Here is an 18,069-nt window from a genome sequence, read left to right as displayed (position 1 = left end):
AGGCCAATGGCAGCAAGACCACAGTCTGACTTGGGAAATGAGGTGCCACCTGCATACAGGTGTACAGCTTGGGGACTTCCTGCATACCCAAGAGCCAGGCATTCTTCTCAAGGGCCTTTTGTCCACCCACTATCCTCCAGAACTTTGGGAAGCCAGCTGCCCTAGAAGATTAATATATCTGATTGAGGGTAATGGGAAGAAACAAATCTTTTCAGCATCTCAGTTCCCCAAGGACTGTATTTTTGCATGTTCTGTACATGAGCACATTATGTCACAGCTGAGCAAATGCTAAATGGTAATAATATTCCCATTGCCATCCAAAAAGATAATCAGGCTGAGACATTCAAACACAAACAAGATAAGACAGTATTAAAAAGCAATGAGTCTTCCTCTCAGTCACTATCAAAGTCAGATTCAAATACCTTAATGGCATTTCCTTTGAGCCACTTTTGCTGTTGTTTCCTTTTTAGGGAAATAAAACCATCACTAAACTCTGTTCTCTTGCCTTTGTACCAATGCTGGTCCCACATTACTGCAAAAATTTCCTAAAGCCCCACTTCTAGCCTCCAACACATCATCCCTTTGCTTCCCTCCCCGGTGAACAGATAACTTGTTAAATGTCACACTCTTTACAATGCCTTCAAATTCTCCCACCTCATCTTGCTCCACTACTCTCCTCTCTTACAAGTCCCAAGCATACAAGCTTTCTTTCTGTTCCTTGGACTCCTTCCTGCCTCAGGGACTTTGCACTAGCTATTTTCACTAACTACCGTCTTCACATGGTTGAATGACCAGAGCATTGTACAGCTTCAGGGAGCACCAACCGCACGGAAAGCCACTGGATGGTCTGAGCAGAGGAGTGACATGCATGAAATGCTGTGGCCACTGCCCCCGGCTACAGAACTAAGGGACCCACATCAGCAATGTTCCTGCAAAGCTCCAACCTCAAAGCCTCCCTGCTTAGCTACTGCCATCCTTCTGGGCTCCTTCTCTATGCAAAACCCCTGGCTACAGGAATGAGAAACTGCCACACCAGCTTTAAGAGGGCAGGAATCCAGTATGTCTGCAACCCAATACACTGGAAAAACTAGAGCAAGAAGGAAAAGGGGTTAGGGCAAGTGTCATCTGTCTGTTTCCATTATGTTTTTTCCTCTCACCACCAAGTGTTTCTGAAGCATTTGGGAATCAAATCCATCACAGGCAGAAAGCGCAGCCGCCAGCTTGACCCCCTGGGATCGGGAGCCAGGGCCAGGCCCCATTCTTTAGTACTTACCCCTCCCCACAGGCATGGCTCCCGAGTTCCTGACCTCATGTTGAAAAGCCTGAGATCAGAGTAAGGGAAACTAGTGGTCAGAGGCAGGGTTCCAAGCACTCGCAGGGTCAGTGCTGGAAAAACAAAACATCTCCTTGATTGGCCTTCTTATGGCAAAGCTGGTCCTATGACCCAAGACGCAAGAAGCCTGAATAACAAGGGAGGGAGTAGGAAGGTAAGGGATCTTTGAAGTCCATTAGCTTTTACTGACATGCAAATAAAGGGCCTGGAGCCCAGTGAACCACATCACTCTGAGAAGCTCCGATAAACCCATATTCTCACTGATAAATGGGCAACTGGCCCCAAACAATCCTGACAACGGTTCTGGTTCTGGGCCACAGGTCTTCTGCTCACAAAGAGCCCTCCACCAGGCCTCAGGGCATGGCTGCAGAAAAGGAGGCAAGGAGGTCCTGCATGGTGACCTATGGCTCCGAGACTGTTAGGCCCACCTCCCCACAATGTTTTTCAGTTAAAGGACCCTTCAGCCAAAAAGACTGGAGGCTCCATGAAGTCCAGGATAGGAGTATGCTGTTCACTACTCTATACTCATGTCCAGAACTGTCTCAACAATGATTATCACTGTAATGAACGAGAGGCCGACCCTCCAAATGAAGGAGAGAGGCTGATGATTAACAATGGGAACCAGGTGTACCACCCAACATCAGGTAGACCCAGTGCCAGGACAGAACAGTGGGCCACCCTTTTTCCTAGATCCATTGACCAGATCCTGCTGCATACATACAGTATTAGTACATTATTTGATTCTCATATATGTCAGAACGCCTCATGAGCCTAAGATGGTAGCCATTTATTTCAGGCAACTGCTTGAAAAGTATCTCATCCATCTCTTGACATTTGTGCTTGTACTGTGAACCTTCTGTAAACCTTGTGTACCAGGAGCCTGGGCACTCTGTAATCCAGTCTCACATCTTCTGTATCCACACACCCAAGAAAGGGAGAAATAAGGAGGCTCATGGTGTTTACTTCCAGGTGACAATGACCACCAAATCCAAACACTGATCACCTTTTTAAGGGGAAATCAACAAATAGGAACAACACACAGCCTCAGGACTATCACCACCAGGCATGTTAATCTATAGTTAAAGAATCAAAGTACTGCCCAGTAGAAAAAAAACACAAGGTATTAACTGAGAGGTGGGCAGCCAGCACAGCTGGTACATATACTACCTAAACTGCTCTTCACTTCTATGAGAAGTTAAGCAGCAAAAAAAAAAAAAAAAAAAAAAAAAAATGCAATATGGCAATGGGTAGGAGCCATTTTCCCAAACAAATGTGCTGTTTTCAGTATCTGGAAACCTCAGCAGCCGTGAGCCAACTGCATTTAGAAAACAGTGTTAGCCAGGTAGCAGGGAAGCCTTAGAAGATGTTAAGTCCCAAACTGAGGGGACTAACACAAGACAGAAGCCCTACACACACACCTGGGAAAGCATCACTCATGATTAACTGCTTACAGAAACCATCATGAGGACAGATACAGGATTGCAAACAAAAGGTGACAGGATTAGGAATTTTTTTTTCCACCCTTCTCTAATTTCCAACATTTTGGGTAAAACAGGTCAACTGTCTTTATAATGAAAAAAGCAAATTTAGCCCTGGCTCAGTTAGAGTGTCATCCTGATACGCCAAGGTTTTAGGTTTGATCTCCAGACAGAACACATATAAGAAGCAATCAATGAATGCATAAGTAAGTGGAACAACAAATTAATGTTTCTCTCTCTCTCTCCCTCTCTCTCTCTCTCTCTCTCTCTCTCTCTCTCTCTCTCTCTCTCTCCTTCCCCTTTCCCCTCTCTCTCTAAAATCAAGAAGAAAAAAGGCAAATTTATAACTAAAAGGTGCCAGCAATAATGGATAGAACAGGAAAAGTATAGGCCAGGAAAATTTTGGATTTTGGAAAATCCTTTTGATCTCATTCAACCATGACAGAGAGTTTGAGGTCTGGCTGGGGCCTCAAGGAGCCTGGTATACTCTTCTCTCATCTAAGGCAAGGTTAAGCTCACTAGGGTCTGCAGTTGAAAAATCTTTCTATATTTTTTTTTTGGAGGACACAATGAAATCGTGAACCTTGGGATTGAGGCTGTAGGCCTCAGTACCAGCTACAGACTTTACGGAAGATACCATCATTGGGGAAAAGAAGGTTTAGAACTCATGAGCCAGCCCCAGTTAAAATCAACAAAGATGGAATTCAGATGTGGACCTAGCACAGCCGTGGGCAAACTACGGCCCGCTGGCCGGACGTTTAAAATGAATAAAACTAAAAAAAAAAAAAAAAAAAAAGACCGTACCCTTTTATGTAATGATGTTTACTTTGAATTTATATTAGTTCACACAAACACTCCATCCATGCTTTTGTTCCAGCCCTCCGGTCCAGTGTAAGAACCCATTGTGGCCCTCGAGTCAAAAAGTTTGCCCACCCCTGACTAGCACCTACTCAGGGGAACTAACTCACTTAATGGCTTGAAAAGTAGCCAAAAGGAAAATATTCCAGAAAACATAATTAGCTCCACTGTCTGAACTCATGATGTGAGAAAAAGTATATGTGGTCAGAAGTGGAGTAGGTACAGGAGGAGGAGAGAAACAAAAACAAAGATATGTCACCGCAGAATAGATACAGACAGCAGACAAGTATATGAAAAGATGTTCAACATCTCATGTCATTAGGAAATTGTAAATTAATACAACAATAAGATACCACTCCACCACTATTAGAATGGCTAAAATCTAAAAAACTGACAATATCAAATGCTGGTGGGGACACAGAAGGAGAGGAACGCATTCATTGCTGGTAGAAATGAAAAGGTACGGTACTTACTTTGGAGGAGAGTTTGTCAGCTTTTTACAAAGCTAAACACAGTCTTATCACATGGTCCAGCAATTTAACCTTAATGAGTTTAAAATTTATGTACACAAAAACCTATATATGAGTGTTTATGACAGCTTTATTCTATTCAAAATTGCCAAAAGTTGGAATCAATCAAGATATCCTTCAATATGTGAATGGATAAACTATGGCACAAACATACACTGAAATATTAATCAGTGATAAAAGGAAAAGCGTTATCAAGTTCCCAAAAGACAAGGAGAAACCTTAAATGCATATTGCTTAGTGAAAGAAGTCAGTCTGAAAAGGCTACTTTACTTATGATTCCAACTATATAATATTTTGGAAAAGGCAAAACTGAAGAGACAGTAAAACAGTCAGTGGTTGCCAGAGGTTTGGGAGGATGGAGAAAGGCATAAATAGGCAAAGCACAAGTCACTTTTAGGGCAGTGAAACTATTCTGTATGACACTGTAATGGTGGGTACAAAATATGTATTTGTTGAAACCCATAGAACTGCATAACATAAAGAGAGAATCCTAATGTAGGAACATTAGTTAATACATTTTTAGGGCTCTCTAATGTAGGGACATTAGTTAATAACAATGTTATTAGTACTGGTTCATCAGTTGTAACAAATGAACCATGCTAATGCAAGATCCTATATAATAAAAGCCTAATATGCAAATTGTTCCCTCCTGCAGTCACTCAACTGGGAGTTCCACTGCTCACTATGATGTGCGCTGACCACCAGGGGGCGGCGTGGAACATGGTGGGCATCAACGATGACCTAGTGCTGGATGGCAGCCAGTGGCAGTGGAGGTGGAGGTGTTGCCGCCCAATGGGCCCCCGACAAAAGCAGGACTGCAGCGGGATGGTGGAGCAGGTGAGCAGGTGGTGCCCGACCAAGGCGGGTGCAAGTGGGAGCCCGGTTGCACCACCTTTGGCCCGCAGACGGTGCAAGAGGTGGTGGCGGCAGAGGAAAGGGCTGCCACCTGGCTCCCAGGCACTGAGGGACCCTAGCGGGGGGAGGAGGGTCTCCCATAACCGATCGCCCCACGGGCGGGATGGTGGAACAGGTGAGGGAGCAGTGCCAGGCCAAGGTGGGATGCCAGGTGGGGCGCCAGGTGGGGCTGCAAGCCTGGGGGTGCGAGCTGAGGTCTGATCCCCATAGGCTACCCCGAGGGACCCCACCCATGCATGAATTCATGCACTGGGCCTCTAGTATGAAATAATACGGGAAACTATAAGCAGAGAAGAGAAAGGGTATGTGGGAACTCTTTATACTATCTGTTCAATTTTCTGTAAACCTAAAACTACTCTAAAAATAAAGTCTACTAATTTAAAAAACCATTACGGAAACAAAAATGTTTTTTAAAAATGATATGAAAATCTATCTATAATAATAAAAGCGTAATATGCTAATCAGACTGGATATCCTTCCAGACAACCTTCCGAACGAAGGGAAGGGAATGGTGAGGACTACTGGAGCAGGAGTCCCTGAGTTTATAGCTCAGCTCCAGCACTCACTAGCTAAGTATATAAGTTCCTCAACATCTTTGTGCCTCAGTTTCCTTGGAAAATAATATTAATAATCCCTACCCCATAAAGATAGTGAAGATGAGTTCATATAAAATACTAAGAATAGTGCTTGCACACAGTAAAAACTGTGTTTGCTATTATTACATTTTTTAAGTCTCCTGAAGCACTGAAGATCACAGGGTAAGAGAAGCAGCTTCAAAGCCACAGAAGTCAGATAAAGCCAAAAGCTGTTTCCAGCTCCAATCCACACTATCTTCTTTCCCAGCCACTGCCATTTCTTTTATATATATACTAGAGGCCCAGTGCACAAAAATTTGTGCACTCGGAGGGGAGGGGGGGTCCCTCAGCCCAGCCTGTGCCCTCTCGCAGTCTGGGACCCCTCGGGAGATAACCTGCTGGCTTAGGCCTGCTCCCGGTGGCAGAGGGCAGGCCCAATCCCTAGGTGCAGCCCCTGGTGGGGCTCAGAGCAGGGCTGATTGGGGAGTTGGGGCGCCGCCCCCTGTCATGCACAGAGCAGGGCAGATTGGGAGGTTGCGATGCCACCCTCAGTCACGCTCAGGGTAGGGTCAATTGGGGGGTTGTGGCACTGTCCCCTGTCACACTCAAGGCAGGGTTGATGGGGAGGTTGCGGCGCCACCCCCTGTCATGCACAGAGCAGGGCCAATCAGGGGGTTGGGGCGCTGCCCCCGTCACACACAGAGCAGGGCAAATCAGGGGGTTGGGGCGCTGCCCCCGTCACACACACAGCAGGGCCCATCAGGGGGTTGGGGACCGCCCTCTATCACCCACAGAGCAGGACCGATCAGGGGGTTGGGGCGCCGCCACTCTCACACTCAGGGCAGGGCCGATGGGGAGGTTATGGCTCTACCCCATCACACACAGAGCAGGGCCCGTGGGTGGGGGGGATTGGGGAGCTCCCCCCTATCAGGCACAGAGCAGGGCTGCTCAGGGGGTTGGGGCCCCGCCCCCTGTCACACACAGAGCCGCAGGGCGATCAGGGGGTTTGGGCGCTGCCCCCTGTCACGCTGATCCCGGTGCCGGGAGGCATATTACCCTTTTACTATATAGGGTAGAGGCCTGGTGCACGGGTGGGGCCGGCTGGTTTGCCCTGAAGAGTGTCCTGGATCAGGGTGGGGGTTCCCACTGGGGTGCCTGGCCAGTCTGGGTGAGGGGCTGAGGGCTGTTTTCAGGCTGGGAGTGACTGAAGTTCCCAACCACTCCTTTTTTTCTTTTTCTTTTTTTATTCTGGGCCAGCTTTACCTTGAGGCTTGGCTCCAGCTCTTAGGCCTCCGCTCCTGAAAGTAGGTTTCTGGCCTTTGTTTACAATGTTGTGAATCTGCTGGCTGAAGTCTGGCGGTATTTGTTACAATGTTTCTTAAACTGTCCGCTCAGAGGCCTGCAGCTGCAGCCGGGGAACGTTGGTTTCCTCCAACGATCCTCCGTCACTGAGGCAAGCAAGCCTCATGTTAGTTTCAAGCTGCCTGGCTGCCGGCCGCCATCTTGGCTGACAGTTAATTTGCATATCTCGCTGATTAGCCAATGAAAAGGGTAGCGGTCGTACGCCAATTACCATGTTTCTCTTTTATTAGTGTAGATGTAGATATATATATATATATATATATTATTTTTTACAGAGAGGAAGGGAGAGGGATAGAGAGTTAGAAACATTGATGAGAGAGAAACCGATCAGCTGCTTCTTGCACACCCTTTACTGGGGATGTGCCCGCAACCAAGGTACATGCCCTTGACTGGAATTGAACCCGGGACCCTTCAGTCCGCAGGCCGATGCTCTATCTACTGAGCTAAACCAGTCAGGGCACACTGCCATTTCTTACCAAATAGATGTTGGTAAAAAAGAAAGATGTTTCCAGGGACAGGAGTTAGGTATATGACTTCTCATTGTCCCCCAACCCTAACATATCATCTTCTCGAACATTCTGCTCGTATTGGGAACTTGACATACCTTTGCTGGTGGGGTGTGCTGCACAGTCCAACAACCTGGGCATATGCCCTTGACCAGAATCAAACCCGGACCCTTCAGTTCACAGGCTGACGCTCTATCCACTGAGCCAAACCAGCTACGGTGTCCTCTCAGACTTTTTAAAGTGAGTTTGACTGGGCCAGCTCAAGGAACCTCTTCCCACTGTCCCCTTAGTGCTGAGGGGACAATTTGGAATCACTACCCATGGAGGAAGAGCTAATCCATGCTGCAAATGAAATGCTTGATAAAGGATGAAACCACACATCTGCACAGATCTGCTGGGACCCCACAATGCCTTAGGTGTTCCTGTGATTACCAAAGAAAAGAAAGTCTCAACATTTCAAAAGTCAGAGATCTGAGGCCTGAAGTCCGACCCAGAGTGGTGGTTTCAGCTTCAGAAAGAGCTCTAGCCCCACTGCTGGCCCCTACTCGCACCCTGGGCTAAAACGAAGGGTGCCCTGCTCTTTCCAGGTAGCCCAGATTCCCTGCCTTAGCAGATAGCAGTCACCGTGTCACACCAACAGTCATCCTGAAACTAAACACCTCTGAGAGAAAGGCAGTGGGGCCAAAGCTTCAGGGAGGTCTGCCCTCCAATGAGCCTACACCAGTGATGGCAAACCTTTTGAGCTCGGCGTGTCAGCATTTTGAAAAACCCTAACTTAACTCTGGTGCCGTGTCACATATAGAAATTTTTTGATATTTGCAACCATAGTAAAACAAAGATTTATATTTTTGATATTTATTTTATATATTTAAATGCCATTTAGCAAAGAAAAATCAACCAAAAAAATGAGTTCACGTGTCACCTTTGACACGCGTGTCATAGGTTCCCCATCACTGGCCTACACAGCACTTCCTCAGCCTGCTGTGCCCAGCTGGGGGTAGGGCGGGGACCTGCCCTCAGTGTGTGCTTACAGAAGCAGTCCAGTTGTTAGCCTCATGAGAGCTCTGGGATGAAAGCAAATGCCCAACCAGAGAGGAAACCATGCTCTCAGGGCAGGTGTGTTATGGCAAAGGCAGGATTTCCACTGGAAACCCTAGGGGATGAAATGGCACAAAAAGTTCCTGCAAACTAAGCTTGTAAGAAGGAAATTAGCATTTCCCATCTGTAGAGGACCAAGACCACACAAAACAACAAGTGAAAAAGTTAATCTGTATCCAGTGTTTTAATAAATAACTCATTCCATGCAGAGCCCAGCTGCGAGGCACCTGTGGGGAAAAGGCAAAACCTGAGGCAGGCATAGAAAACCAGTCACCAGCAATTCCAGTCCCCAAGGGGGGCAAGAACAACTCCAAACTCCATGGACAACCCTGCCGAGAAGCCAGCGTTTGTGGCGGAGACCCACATCAACCATGCAGTAGAGGAGGTGTGGGCTCTACCCTGTGGAGCTGCCACCCTTTGGGCCAACACCACACAGAGCTGTCTTTGGAACCAGCCGACGCGTATAGCAGATGACCTGCCCAGTGGCATCTCATCAGGGAAGTCTGCCTGAGATGACAAATATTCTACACCTAGACAGCTGAGTGCGTTGTGGTTAGGCCGGTTGTAGCACCAGGGGCAGCCCCAAATCCTCACACAGAGAAACACCTCTTGCACAGCCCCACAAATCTCTACAGTCCAGTCCACAGCTGCCTGGCCACAAAGGAAAAGCCAGAGCTGCAAGCTTCCGACAAGCATTTGGCAGCTGACGTTCAGCTGTCTCACACCTCCCAAGTCCAGGCAAGAGCAACAGGACAGTCTCTGCTGCTGAAGTCAGTTGGGAGTAGCCTTAGGGTCCGCAGAAAAGCACTCCATTCTCCCCTGCGGCTGCCCCGAGCTGGAACTTGTTCCATCTCTCCAACTTCAGAAACAGCCTCTTGAGAACCTTTTAATCCAAACAAGTGCTCTCTTGTCCTGTTTCCTTTCATGAATGTAAATAGGGAAAAAACTTGGATGGAACTAGCCATCTGAGGGCTCATCCAATCAGCTTACTCTTCACCCTTTTTTAGGGATACCAGGATGGGGCTCCTCTCCTGCCCCCAAAGCAAGCATGCCAGGGGCAAGAAGAAATGCACGGAACCCGTGGGCTTCTGCTTGTCTACCCTCAACAAGTTGTGAGGAGAAGGAAAAATATTAATGGGAGGAGGTATCCAGTAGACATTTAATATATGCTGTGGATTAATTAAAATGGAAAGGCAGCCCTAGCTGGTTTGGCTCAGTGGATAGAGCATTGGCCTGCGGGCCAAAAGGTCCCAGGTTCGATTCTGGTCAAGGGCACATGCCCGGGGTTGCTGGCTTGATCCCCAGTAGGAGGCCTGCAGGAGGCAGTCAATCAATGATTCTCTCTCATCATTGATGTTTCTACCTCTCTCCCCCTCTCCCTTCCTCTCTGAAGTCAATATATATATATTTTAAAGTTTGCTTGTATCATCATCTTAAAGACAAATGCCCCATACACTCCTTTCTTCCCAATCACGAGAGAGAGCATAGAACAGCGGGGCTGTCAGGAGACCCTGCTGCTCGCCTTAGCTTGCCGTATGGCCTTTGGCAGGCTGCTGGACTTACCTCAGCTGTACAGCTAAGGGAGGTGGGCTACATCAGTGCTTCCTATTTATCTGTGACAATAAATAACACTGAGTCATACTTTTTTAAAAAGTTCCCTTTTCAATTCTCTTTCAGTTTTTCTAATCATGTCTGGTGCCATGTTCCATTCGGTATTAGCATATCTGTTTTTCCCTTAAATATATTTTTATTGATTTCAGGGAGGAAGGGAGAGGGATAGAAAGATAGAAACATCAATGCTGAGAGAGAATAATTGATCGGATGTCCCTGAACGCCCCACATTGGGGATCGAGCCTGTAACCCAGGCGTGTGCCCTGACCGGGAATTGAACCATGACCTCCTGGTTCATAGGTCGACGCTCCACCTCTGAGTCACACGGGCTGGGCTTAACATATTTTTTTAATACCTCTCTCATATTTCTTGCTAATCTCTTGAACAAAGAGAAAGGTGGCTTCAGGCTTAGAATATTCTGTGACAGGCCACAGTATTAAGCTAGAATTTAATAACATTGCTTTGTTATTACTGTGTTTATTTCCATAACTACCTTTAAATGATAGCAAATGATATTGGTTTCCACATATGATAGTGATTTAACTTTTAAAGATTTATTTATATCAATTTTTAAAAGGAGGGTTAGTTTACAGAGAAGACACAGCAGATAATATTCTAGAGGTGGCAAAAATTATGTAGGCAGCACTACAAGTTTTGGAAACATGGGGCTAGAACATTTTTAAAGCCTCTCTCAGTCCTCAAATGCCGAAACCGGTTTGGCTCAGTGGATAGAGCGTCGGCCTGTGGACTGAGGGGTCCCGGGTTCGATTCCGGTCAAGGGCATGTACCTGGGTTGCGGGCACATCCCCAGTGGGAGATGTGCAGGAGGCGGCTGATCGATGTTTCTCTCCCATCGATGTTTCTAACTCTCTATCTCTCTCCCTTCCTCTCTGTAAAAAATCAATAAAAAATATATTTAAAAAAAAAAAAAGCCTCTCTCAGTCCTCAAAGTGAATGTTGGTGTCCTAAAGTGTCAGGTGCAGGTCTCAGCCCAGCCCCCTTCTTACAAGATTCCTCTCAAACTTCACCTCCTTCCTGGAGCTTCTGATCCCACAGGCTGATTAACAGTCACTCGCTCCACTCTGCTCCCAGAGCATGTTCCACATCCATGGATTGTAGCATTTATTACTCAGTACTATAACCATCTCTTTAAGCTTCCTTCCCCTCGAGAACAGGAGCTCAATACAAGAATTATGTCTCGGGATTTTATTCCCAACACATTTATTATGATGTTCTGTATCTGTTACAAAATAGGTGCTTGATGAATGTATGCTGAATAAATGAACCAATGCTTCTGGCCTTTTTTCACTGAATGAGAAGACAAAAGACAATGGAAGAAGAATGTTGCCAGAAACTCACTTGCCATAATTCCAATTTAACACCTCTTAGCACTTATGCTAGAAGGTAGAACGCTCACCTTTCTTACCTCAGCTTTGAGCACTAAATTAAACAAGAATCCATGAATCTGTTTCAAAGAGGAAGTAGGTAAAATGGATGAAGGGACAGAGATGGCTATAGAGATGGATATATTCGTGATGAAGCAAGTAGAGTAAAATGTTAATGGTAAAATTTAGGTAGTGGGTATATGAGTATTCACTATGAAATTCTTCAACTTTGCTTTATGTATAACATTTTTCATAATAAGCTAGTGGAGGGGGGGATGGGGGGGAGAGAAAAAGTAGACTTAAAAGCATCAACACAAATTCTGAATCATAGCTATGCTGCCTGCCCTCTGAGCTCAAACACCAGAGCAAGCTTGGAAAAACCTGGTAGTTTTAGAACTCTAGCTCATCATCGACACTTTCCTGCACCAGGTAAGCAGAGCTCAGGTGCTGACCTGGACCACGTTGGCACAAGGAGATACAGGCAGAGGACAGACACTCAGAGGTTCCACCTGAGAAGTACCAACCCCACAGGACTATGACATCATCATCCCTACTCAGGAAAACCTCAGAGAAAAGGTTCAAGGCTAAGGAAGAGGCAGGTGAAGGGTAGGCAAGTGGCACACACTCACTCATGGACTCTGCTGTCACCATAGAGGTCGCTGAGGCCGAAGCTGATGTAGTGCCAGTGTTCGGGGATGTTGGCAGAAGGGCTCCCCACGTTCCTGTACATGCTAACATAATCCAAGGGGTCTGGGCCTCCCAACCTGCAAAAGACAAAACACAGGGTTGTTAGTGTGAACCTGAAAGCAGACAGTGTGAAGCTAAGGGATGTCTTACAAACCTAAAGGGCCCCAAACTGAAGGAGCCTGGGGTGAACGATGACTGACGGGAGGCCACACCTCTCTGGGATGAGACCATGGGATGGGTGGCCAGAAGCTGCCCAATTCCCCAAGCACGACAGACTCCTTTCTCCTATCCCCAACAGGTAGGACCTCTTTTAGAAATAAAACAGACTGGCCCTAACCGGTTTGGCTCAGTGGATAGAGCGTCGGCCTGCGGACTGAAGGGTCCCAGGTTCGATTCCGGTCAAGGGCATGTACCTTGGTTGCAGGCACATTCCCAGTAGGGGGTGTGCAGGAGGCAGCTGATCGATGTTTCTCTCTCATTGATGTTTCTAACTCTCTATCCGTCTCCTTTCCTCTCTGTAAAAATTCAATAAAATATGTTTTAAAAAAAAGAAATAAAACAGACTGGATGGTTGCCCCCTTCGCTTCCTCCTGTTTCAAATTACCAATCCCAAATAGGATTGGCAGGGATTCTCTCTCCTTCATGGTGCCTGCAAATACGTCATGCTTCAAGGCAAGAGGTGCATCAGTCAATCCAATTGGCCGCTGTTGAAAGTCCATCCTTAGCATCCCCAATGGGCACTGTTCCTGGAAGCAGAGGCTCAGCTTCATTCTTGCCTCTGAGACAGACTATATTGTGCCCTATGTTAATTCCAGTTTGTTGTAAACAAACCCAATGCCTCCAGACCCATGCCTGCACCCCACAGACAAAGCTGGTTGTTTGGGGAATTTTTTTTAATCCTTGCCCAAGGACATTTTTTATTGATTAAGAGGAAGAGAGGGAGGAGAGGGGGAGAGAGACATCAGTCAGTAGCCTCTTGCACATGCCCTGACCGGCCAGGGATCGAACCTGCAACCTAGGCATGTGCCCTGACTGGGAATCGGACCTACAACCTTTTGGTGTACAGGACAATGCTCCTATCAACTGAGCCACATCAGCCAGGGCCCAAAGCTGGTCTTTTATCATACAAGTGACAAAGGCCAAACTTGGGCTAGCTCACCTCTGCACAGATAAAGATAACTGCAGCAGAAGCCAGGCTGAGCCCTGTGAGCTCCAGGATCTGGAAAATGATCCTAGGAGACTACCATCTCAAAGGTAGAACTGGCACATTAAATTATTTGGGGCCTCTGAGGACCACATTAAACTTCCCACATAATTCCAACAGAAAGGCAGTTGAGGAAGAGATTCCGTCATTACCTCACTCTGAGGATTTAATTCAATAAGGGTTCCCTTTAGTAGAGCAATTAGTGCTCTTTAAAAAAAAAAAAAAAATCCTGCTTTTCTTCAGAATGGATAGGGAAACTGGTAGACTTGAGAAACAGACGAAATAAATGGAAACCATCAGTGAAAGGAAGTCTGCATTTAGCCCACAAACACTCTGCATTTGAGCTGTCTCGGACAGCTGACTGTTCCACAGACTGCAAAAATGTTGCTGCTCCTGGGACACTGATGGAGTGCACTTTGCAACTGGGTTCATGTGCTAAAGGAACACTAACAGCCAAATAAAAGGCATGCTATGTGTGATCCCAGCAAGCATGCCAACACCATGCAATTAAAGCTCTATTTAAAACCAGCAGGTCTGGTTTCATCCTCTTTGCCAGGATATTATTTGCTCTTGTAAAAATCCTTATTCTCTGCTAAGAAATGCTAAGTTATTTATAAAACTTGTAAGAAAGTTGCTACAAATAGCTTAGAATCTCAACTGAGTGGATTAGGGAAAAGGACGAATCTCCCTGTCTTTCCTTAACTCAGATTTTGCCAAAATCATTTGACTAATTCCACAACCAGCTGGATTTAGGGGAGCTTGTCGGGGAGGGAGGAGAGAAAAGAGCAGCTAACTCTGAAAGGACCCTAGGAGAGTGCACAGCCCAAGAGCAGATGGGAGTGACTACAGGCTCCACGTGTGCTCCACTGTCCTGCTGCAGAACCCCAGTCCTACCCCTCCTTCAGCTCCGGTCCACCCAGCAACAAGTGGCAAAACTGCATCCACCATTCCATGCTTCCTCTGCCGCGCCACCACAACCCCCTTTCTGGCCAAGTCTCCCAGAAGTACTCTCAAGGAGAGAGATTTTACCCTAAAACTCCAACTGCAGGGAATAACCAAGAGTCAGACCAAATGAACCTCATCCCCAAGCACAGATAGTTCTGTTCTACTTGCTCGGAAACCTGATGGGAAGCAGATGAGTCTGCAGAACATTTTCATGTTTTGTGCTTAGAAAAAGATGTTATCTGAGGACCCAGCACCCTTCAACTTAATTCCCTGAACACCTGGCTTCACTCCCCAGGGCAGCTGCAGGGCTGGAGTAGCCCCAGAGCACAAGCTCTGCCTCTCTGCTTCTGATCCCTACTCACTTAAGTCTCAGCTTTCAGAATGTCCTTGCTGACCAGGGTCCACTAGCCAAGAGCCACCCTTCCGTTGCAAGGAAAGGAACCCCCAGACCCAGGCAGCCTCGGTCAGTCATCCTGAAGAGGCCTTAGTGGAATCCCAAATGTGAGGTACATCGATGAATTAATTTCAGGGTCTTAATCATGCAAAATCCTCCAAACCTAGAAAGAACTAGTTGCCAAGCTGTCCCCTCTTATATTTTTCCACGTCTAGGAAGCATTTCTAATTGCAAAGAATTCTGTAGAGTTGCCTTTATTCGTCATTAGAATTTAGTCTATCTCTGAAAATAAGTCCTGCCTGGTTAACAAGCTTGCAGCAGAGGGGGGAAAAAAAAAGTTGCCCAAACTAGTTTTTGTCCTTTGCCTGTGCTTCCATACCTTTTACACACAACTCTATCCTTCATGGCCACTTGGAGACAAAGACAGTTGCCCAAGTCTGTGTAGCAATTTCTCTTTACACTCAAATGAGGCCTGAACAAACAGCATGGCAGAGCCAGGCCCACTTTTCTCATGACACAATCCAGTAGAGTTCATCACAATCCGTATTTAACTATAGAGGTGCAATTAGAATGGGGATTAAGTTATCAAGAGCTGCTTTTCATTCGGAAGCTCTCTTCATACACTCGTCTCAACCAAAGAGCAGCCTGCTTGCCAGAGAGAACTGTACCACTGGCCACACCTCCTGGCTGCTCCCCGCCGCCCTCCCTAAGGAGCAGGTGGCTGGTCCTCCACGCTGTCCGCCTCTTCACATGCTCCCATCAACACAGGGAGCTGGTTCCAGTCCTATGGAGCCTACCTTCTGCCATTACTGGAGGAAGACATTGTCCTGGAGGAGAGAGACTCGGACAGGGAGAGGCAACCAGAAAAGACATCCCCTCAGGTCTACCCTATGGCCACACCCCAAGCACCTGCCTGAACAATCTTTCAGGACTCAATGAAGGGGCCATCTTAACACAGTGCCTGCAAGAATGTGGTTCCAGACATATTCAACCCATCCCGCAGTCAACTTGTGGTCCAGAAAGATCATGAAGGTAGACTCTTTCTTTCCCACGGTTCCCAGAGGCTGCAGGATGAAACAGGAATGGGAAACGAGAACAGACCATTCCTACCCCCAGGCCAGCCCATCTGTAAAAGGTCTGATCCTCAACAGAGACGCTGAAGAGATTCCCTGGGAAACGGCTGCCTACATCCTGAAGCTGGCGGCTAGGAAGCGCCTCCACATCTCACCGCCTCCCTTCCACGCTGTCCGAGGCCCACATTGTCAGTACGTGCTCCGGCCCCCTTCGATCCTCAGCCAAACCCTGGGCCTCCCTGGGCCTGCCTCTGTCCTCGCCGATGTCTTAAAGGAAAGCAGCTGCAGAGCCAGAGGGAACTGTGCGGAGTTAGCACAAAGTTTATCGGGAAAAGTTGTTTGGTGGAACTTCCCACACAAAAGCACTGCACCGATAGGATGTCTGAGCTCACTAGGAGTATCAAAAGGGTGCCCTCCTCCTCCTCCTCCTCCTCCTCGCTTCACCAGCGCAACGCTCACAGCCAGCGCCCCTCCTCACCCAACGCGGAGCCCGTGCAGCCCCGTGCCCTGCAGCCCCTCCGGCCGCGCGCCTCCGAAGCCCTCCCCACTGCTCCCCAGACCCCGCCTCGCCTTCCCACTCCCACCCCCCCACCCCGCCCCCGCCCCAGTGCAGCCGCAACCCCCTCCAGGCTTCCCCTCGCCCACTAATGACCCCCTCCAGGCGCCCCCTCCTTCCACCACGTTTACAGTTCCTCTCTCCTATCGATCCCCCTCGGCTCCTGCGCACACCCCCATTCACTCCATTCTCCAAGTCCCAGTTAACCCTTCCACCTCCCCACCCGCGTTAGCCATTCGCTACCCGCAGTCTTCTTTAACCCCTTTGTCCCCATTCCTAACTTGAGCCTTAACTCCTTCCCTCCCAGCAGGAAGCCCTTCTTCCAAGTGCTTTAACCATCCTCCCCCTCTTCCTCCTCCTCCTCCTCCTCTGTCCCCTCCCCCGCAAATGACTTCGCCCCGGGCGCTTACACTCCCCCAGCCCGCCGCTCGGGACTCCCGCGGCCCGGGGCGTACCAGTACTTGACGATAGCTGTGACCTGGAGCGGGTTCGGCTGGTCGGGGTAAAGGCGGCGGCACTCTCCGTAGATGGCGTGCAGTCCTGGGGGGAAGAGCGAGGCGAAGGCCGGCGGGGCAGTCGGGCCAGGGGCCGGGGGCGCGGTGGGGCCGGGGGCGCCGCTAGGCCGCAGCTCCGCCATCCCCGCGCGGCGAGCGCTGGGAGGACCCGGGAGGACGGCCGAGCGGGAGCGCACTGACGCGCCGGCGGGCGGACCCCGTCGGTGTAACTCCCCGAGGCGCTGGGGGCTGCGGCGAGGTCCAGGGTCCGCGCCTGCGCGCGGCGAACCGTCCGCCCAGGCCGCGGCCGCCGCAGAGCGGGCCAGAGAGTGCCTTGGGGGCCGCGGGCCGCTCGAGGGGGTGGGGCACCGGCGCGCCCCAGCCCGGATCCCATTAGCTGATGTCTGTGCCAGTCACCGGAGCGGCGTGCCTGGGCAGTAGGTGTCTCCTCCCTCTCCCTGCGTTTGAGGCGTCCCAAAGCTCTTGGCCGCCCCCTAGTGTTAGGAGGAACCCAGGTTTAAGTAGAGATGTGCAGGCATCCTTCGGCGGTGCTAGGGTCCCACAAAAGCACTGGGAAGTACGCCAACAAAGGACTTGTCACTGGTTTGCTGACACGCAACCCATATTTATTTAAACATAAACTAGAGGCCCGATGCACGAAATTCGTGCACTGGGGAGAGGGGGTGCCTCAGCCCAGCCTGCGCCCTCTCCAAGTCTGGGAGCCCTGGGGTGGGGGTGGGGGGCGGATGTTGGGCCTAAGCTGGCAGTCTGACATCCTTAGCGCTGTGGAGGCAGGAGAGGCTCCCACCACCGCTGCTGCCACTTGCCAGCCCCTGAGCCCAGCTTCTGGCTGGGCGGGGCTCCCCCTGTGGGAGCACACTGACCTCCAGGGGGCAGCTCCTGTGTTGAGCATCTGCCCCCTGGTGGTCAGTGTGCATCATAGCGACCAGTCATTCTGCCCTTTGATTTGCATATTAGCCTTTTATTATATAGGATATGGCAGTGGACCGATTCATTCATCCATGTGACATTAGTGTTTTTTCTAATTGATTTCAGAGAAGGGAA

General features: G+C 48.8%; 1 protein-coding gene across 8 annotated transcripts in view; it reads right to left on the bottom strand.

Moving 5' to 3' along the window:
* SUFU (SUFU negative regulator of hedgehog signaling) overlaps nt 1-17,374 on the bottom strand; it is a 90,360-nt gene extending 72,986 nt beyond the window's left edge. For 2 of the 8 annotated variants that reach the window (XR_009448254.1, XM_059661249.1), the window contains exons 1-2: nt 16,966-17,374; nt 12,281-12,415 (exon numbers count right to left, since the gene is read on the bottom strand). Coding sequence is in view for 7 of the 8 variants with exons in the window: in XM_059661249.1 (XP_059517232.1) it covers nt 12,281-12,415; nt 16,966-17,147 (317 nt within the window). In the remaining variant the exon portion in view is untranslated. The remainder of the gene's footprint in view (nt 1-12,280; nt 12,416-16,965) is intronic. The other 6 variants (XM_059661250.1, XM_059661252.1, XM_059661251.1 and 3 more) reach the window with 6 other exon arrangements.
* Between the last annotated feature and the right edge of the window lie 695 nt (nt 17,375-18,069).

This window comes from Myotis daubentonii, chromosome 13 (assembly GCF_963259705.1).
Source record: "Myotis daubentonii chromosome 13, mMyoDau2.1, whole genome shotgun sequence".
Taxonomy (NCBI): Eukaryota; Metazoa; Chordata; class Mammalia; order Chiroptera; family Vespertilionidae; genus Myotis; species Myotis daubentonii.
Note: the sequence above shows the minus strand (reverse complement) of the source record. Positions and strands in the feature narration are given on the sequence as shown.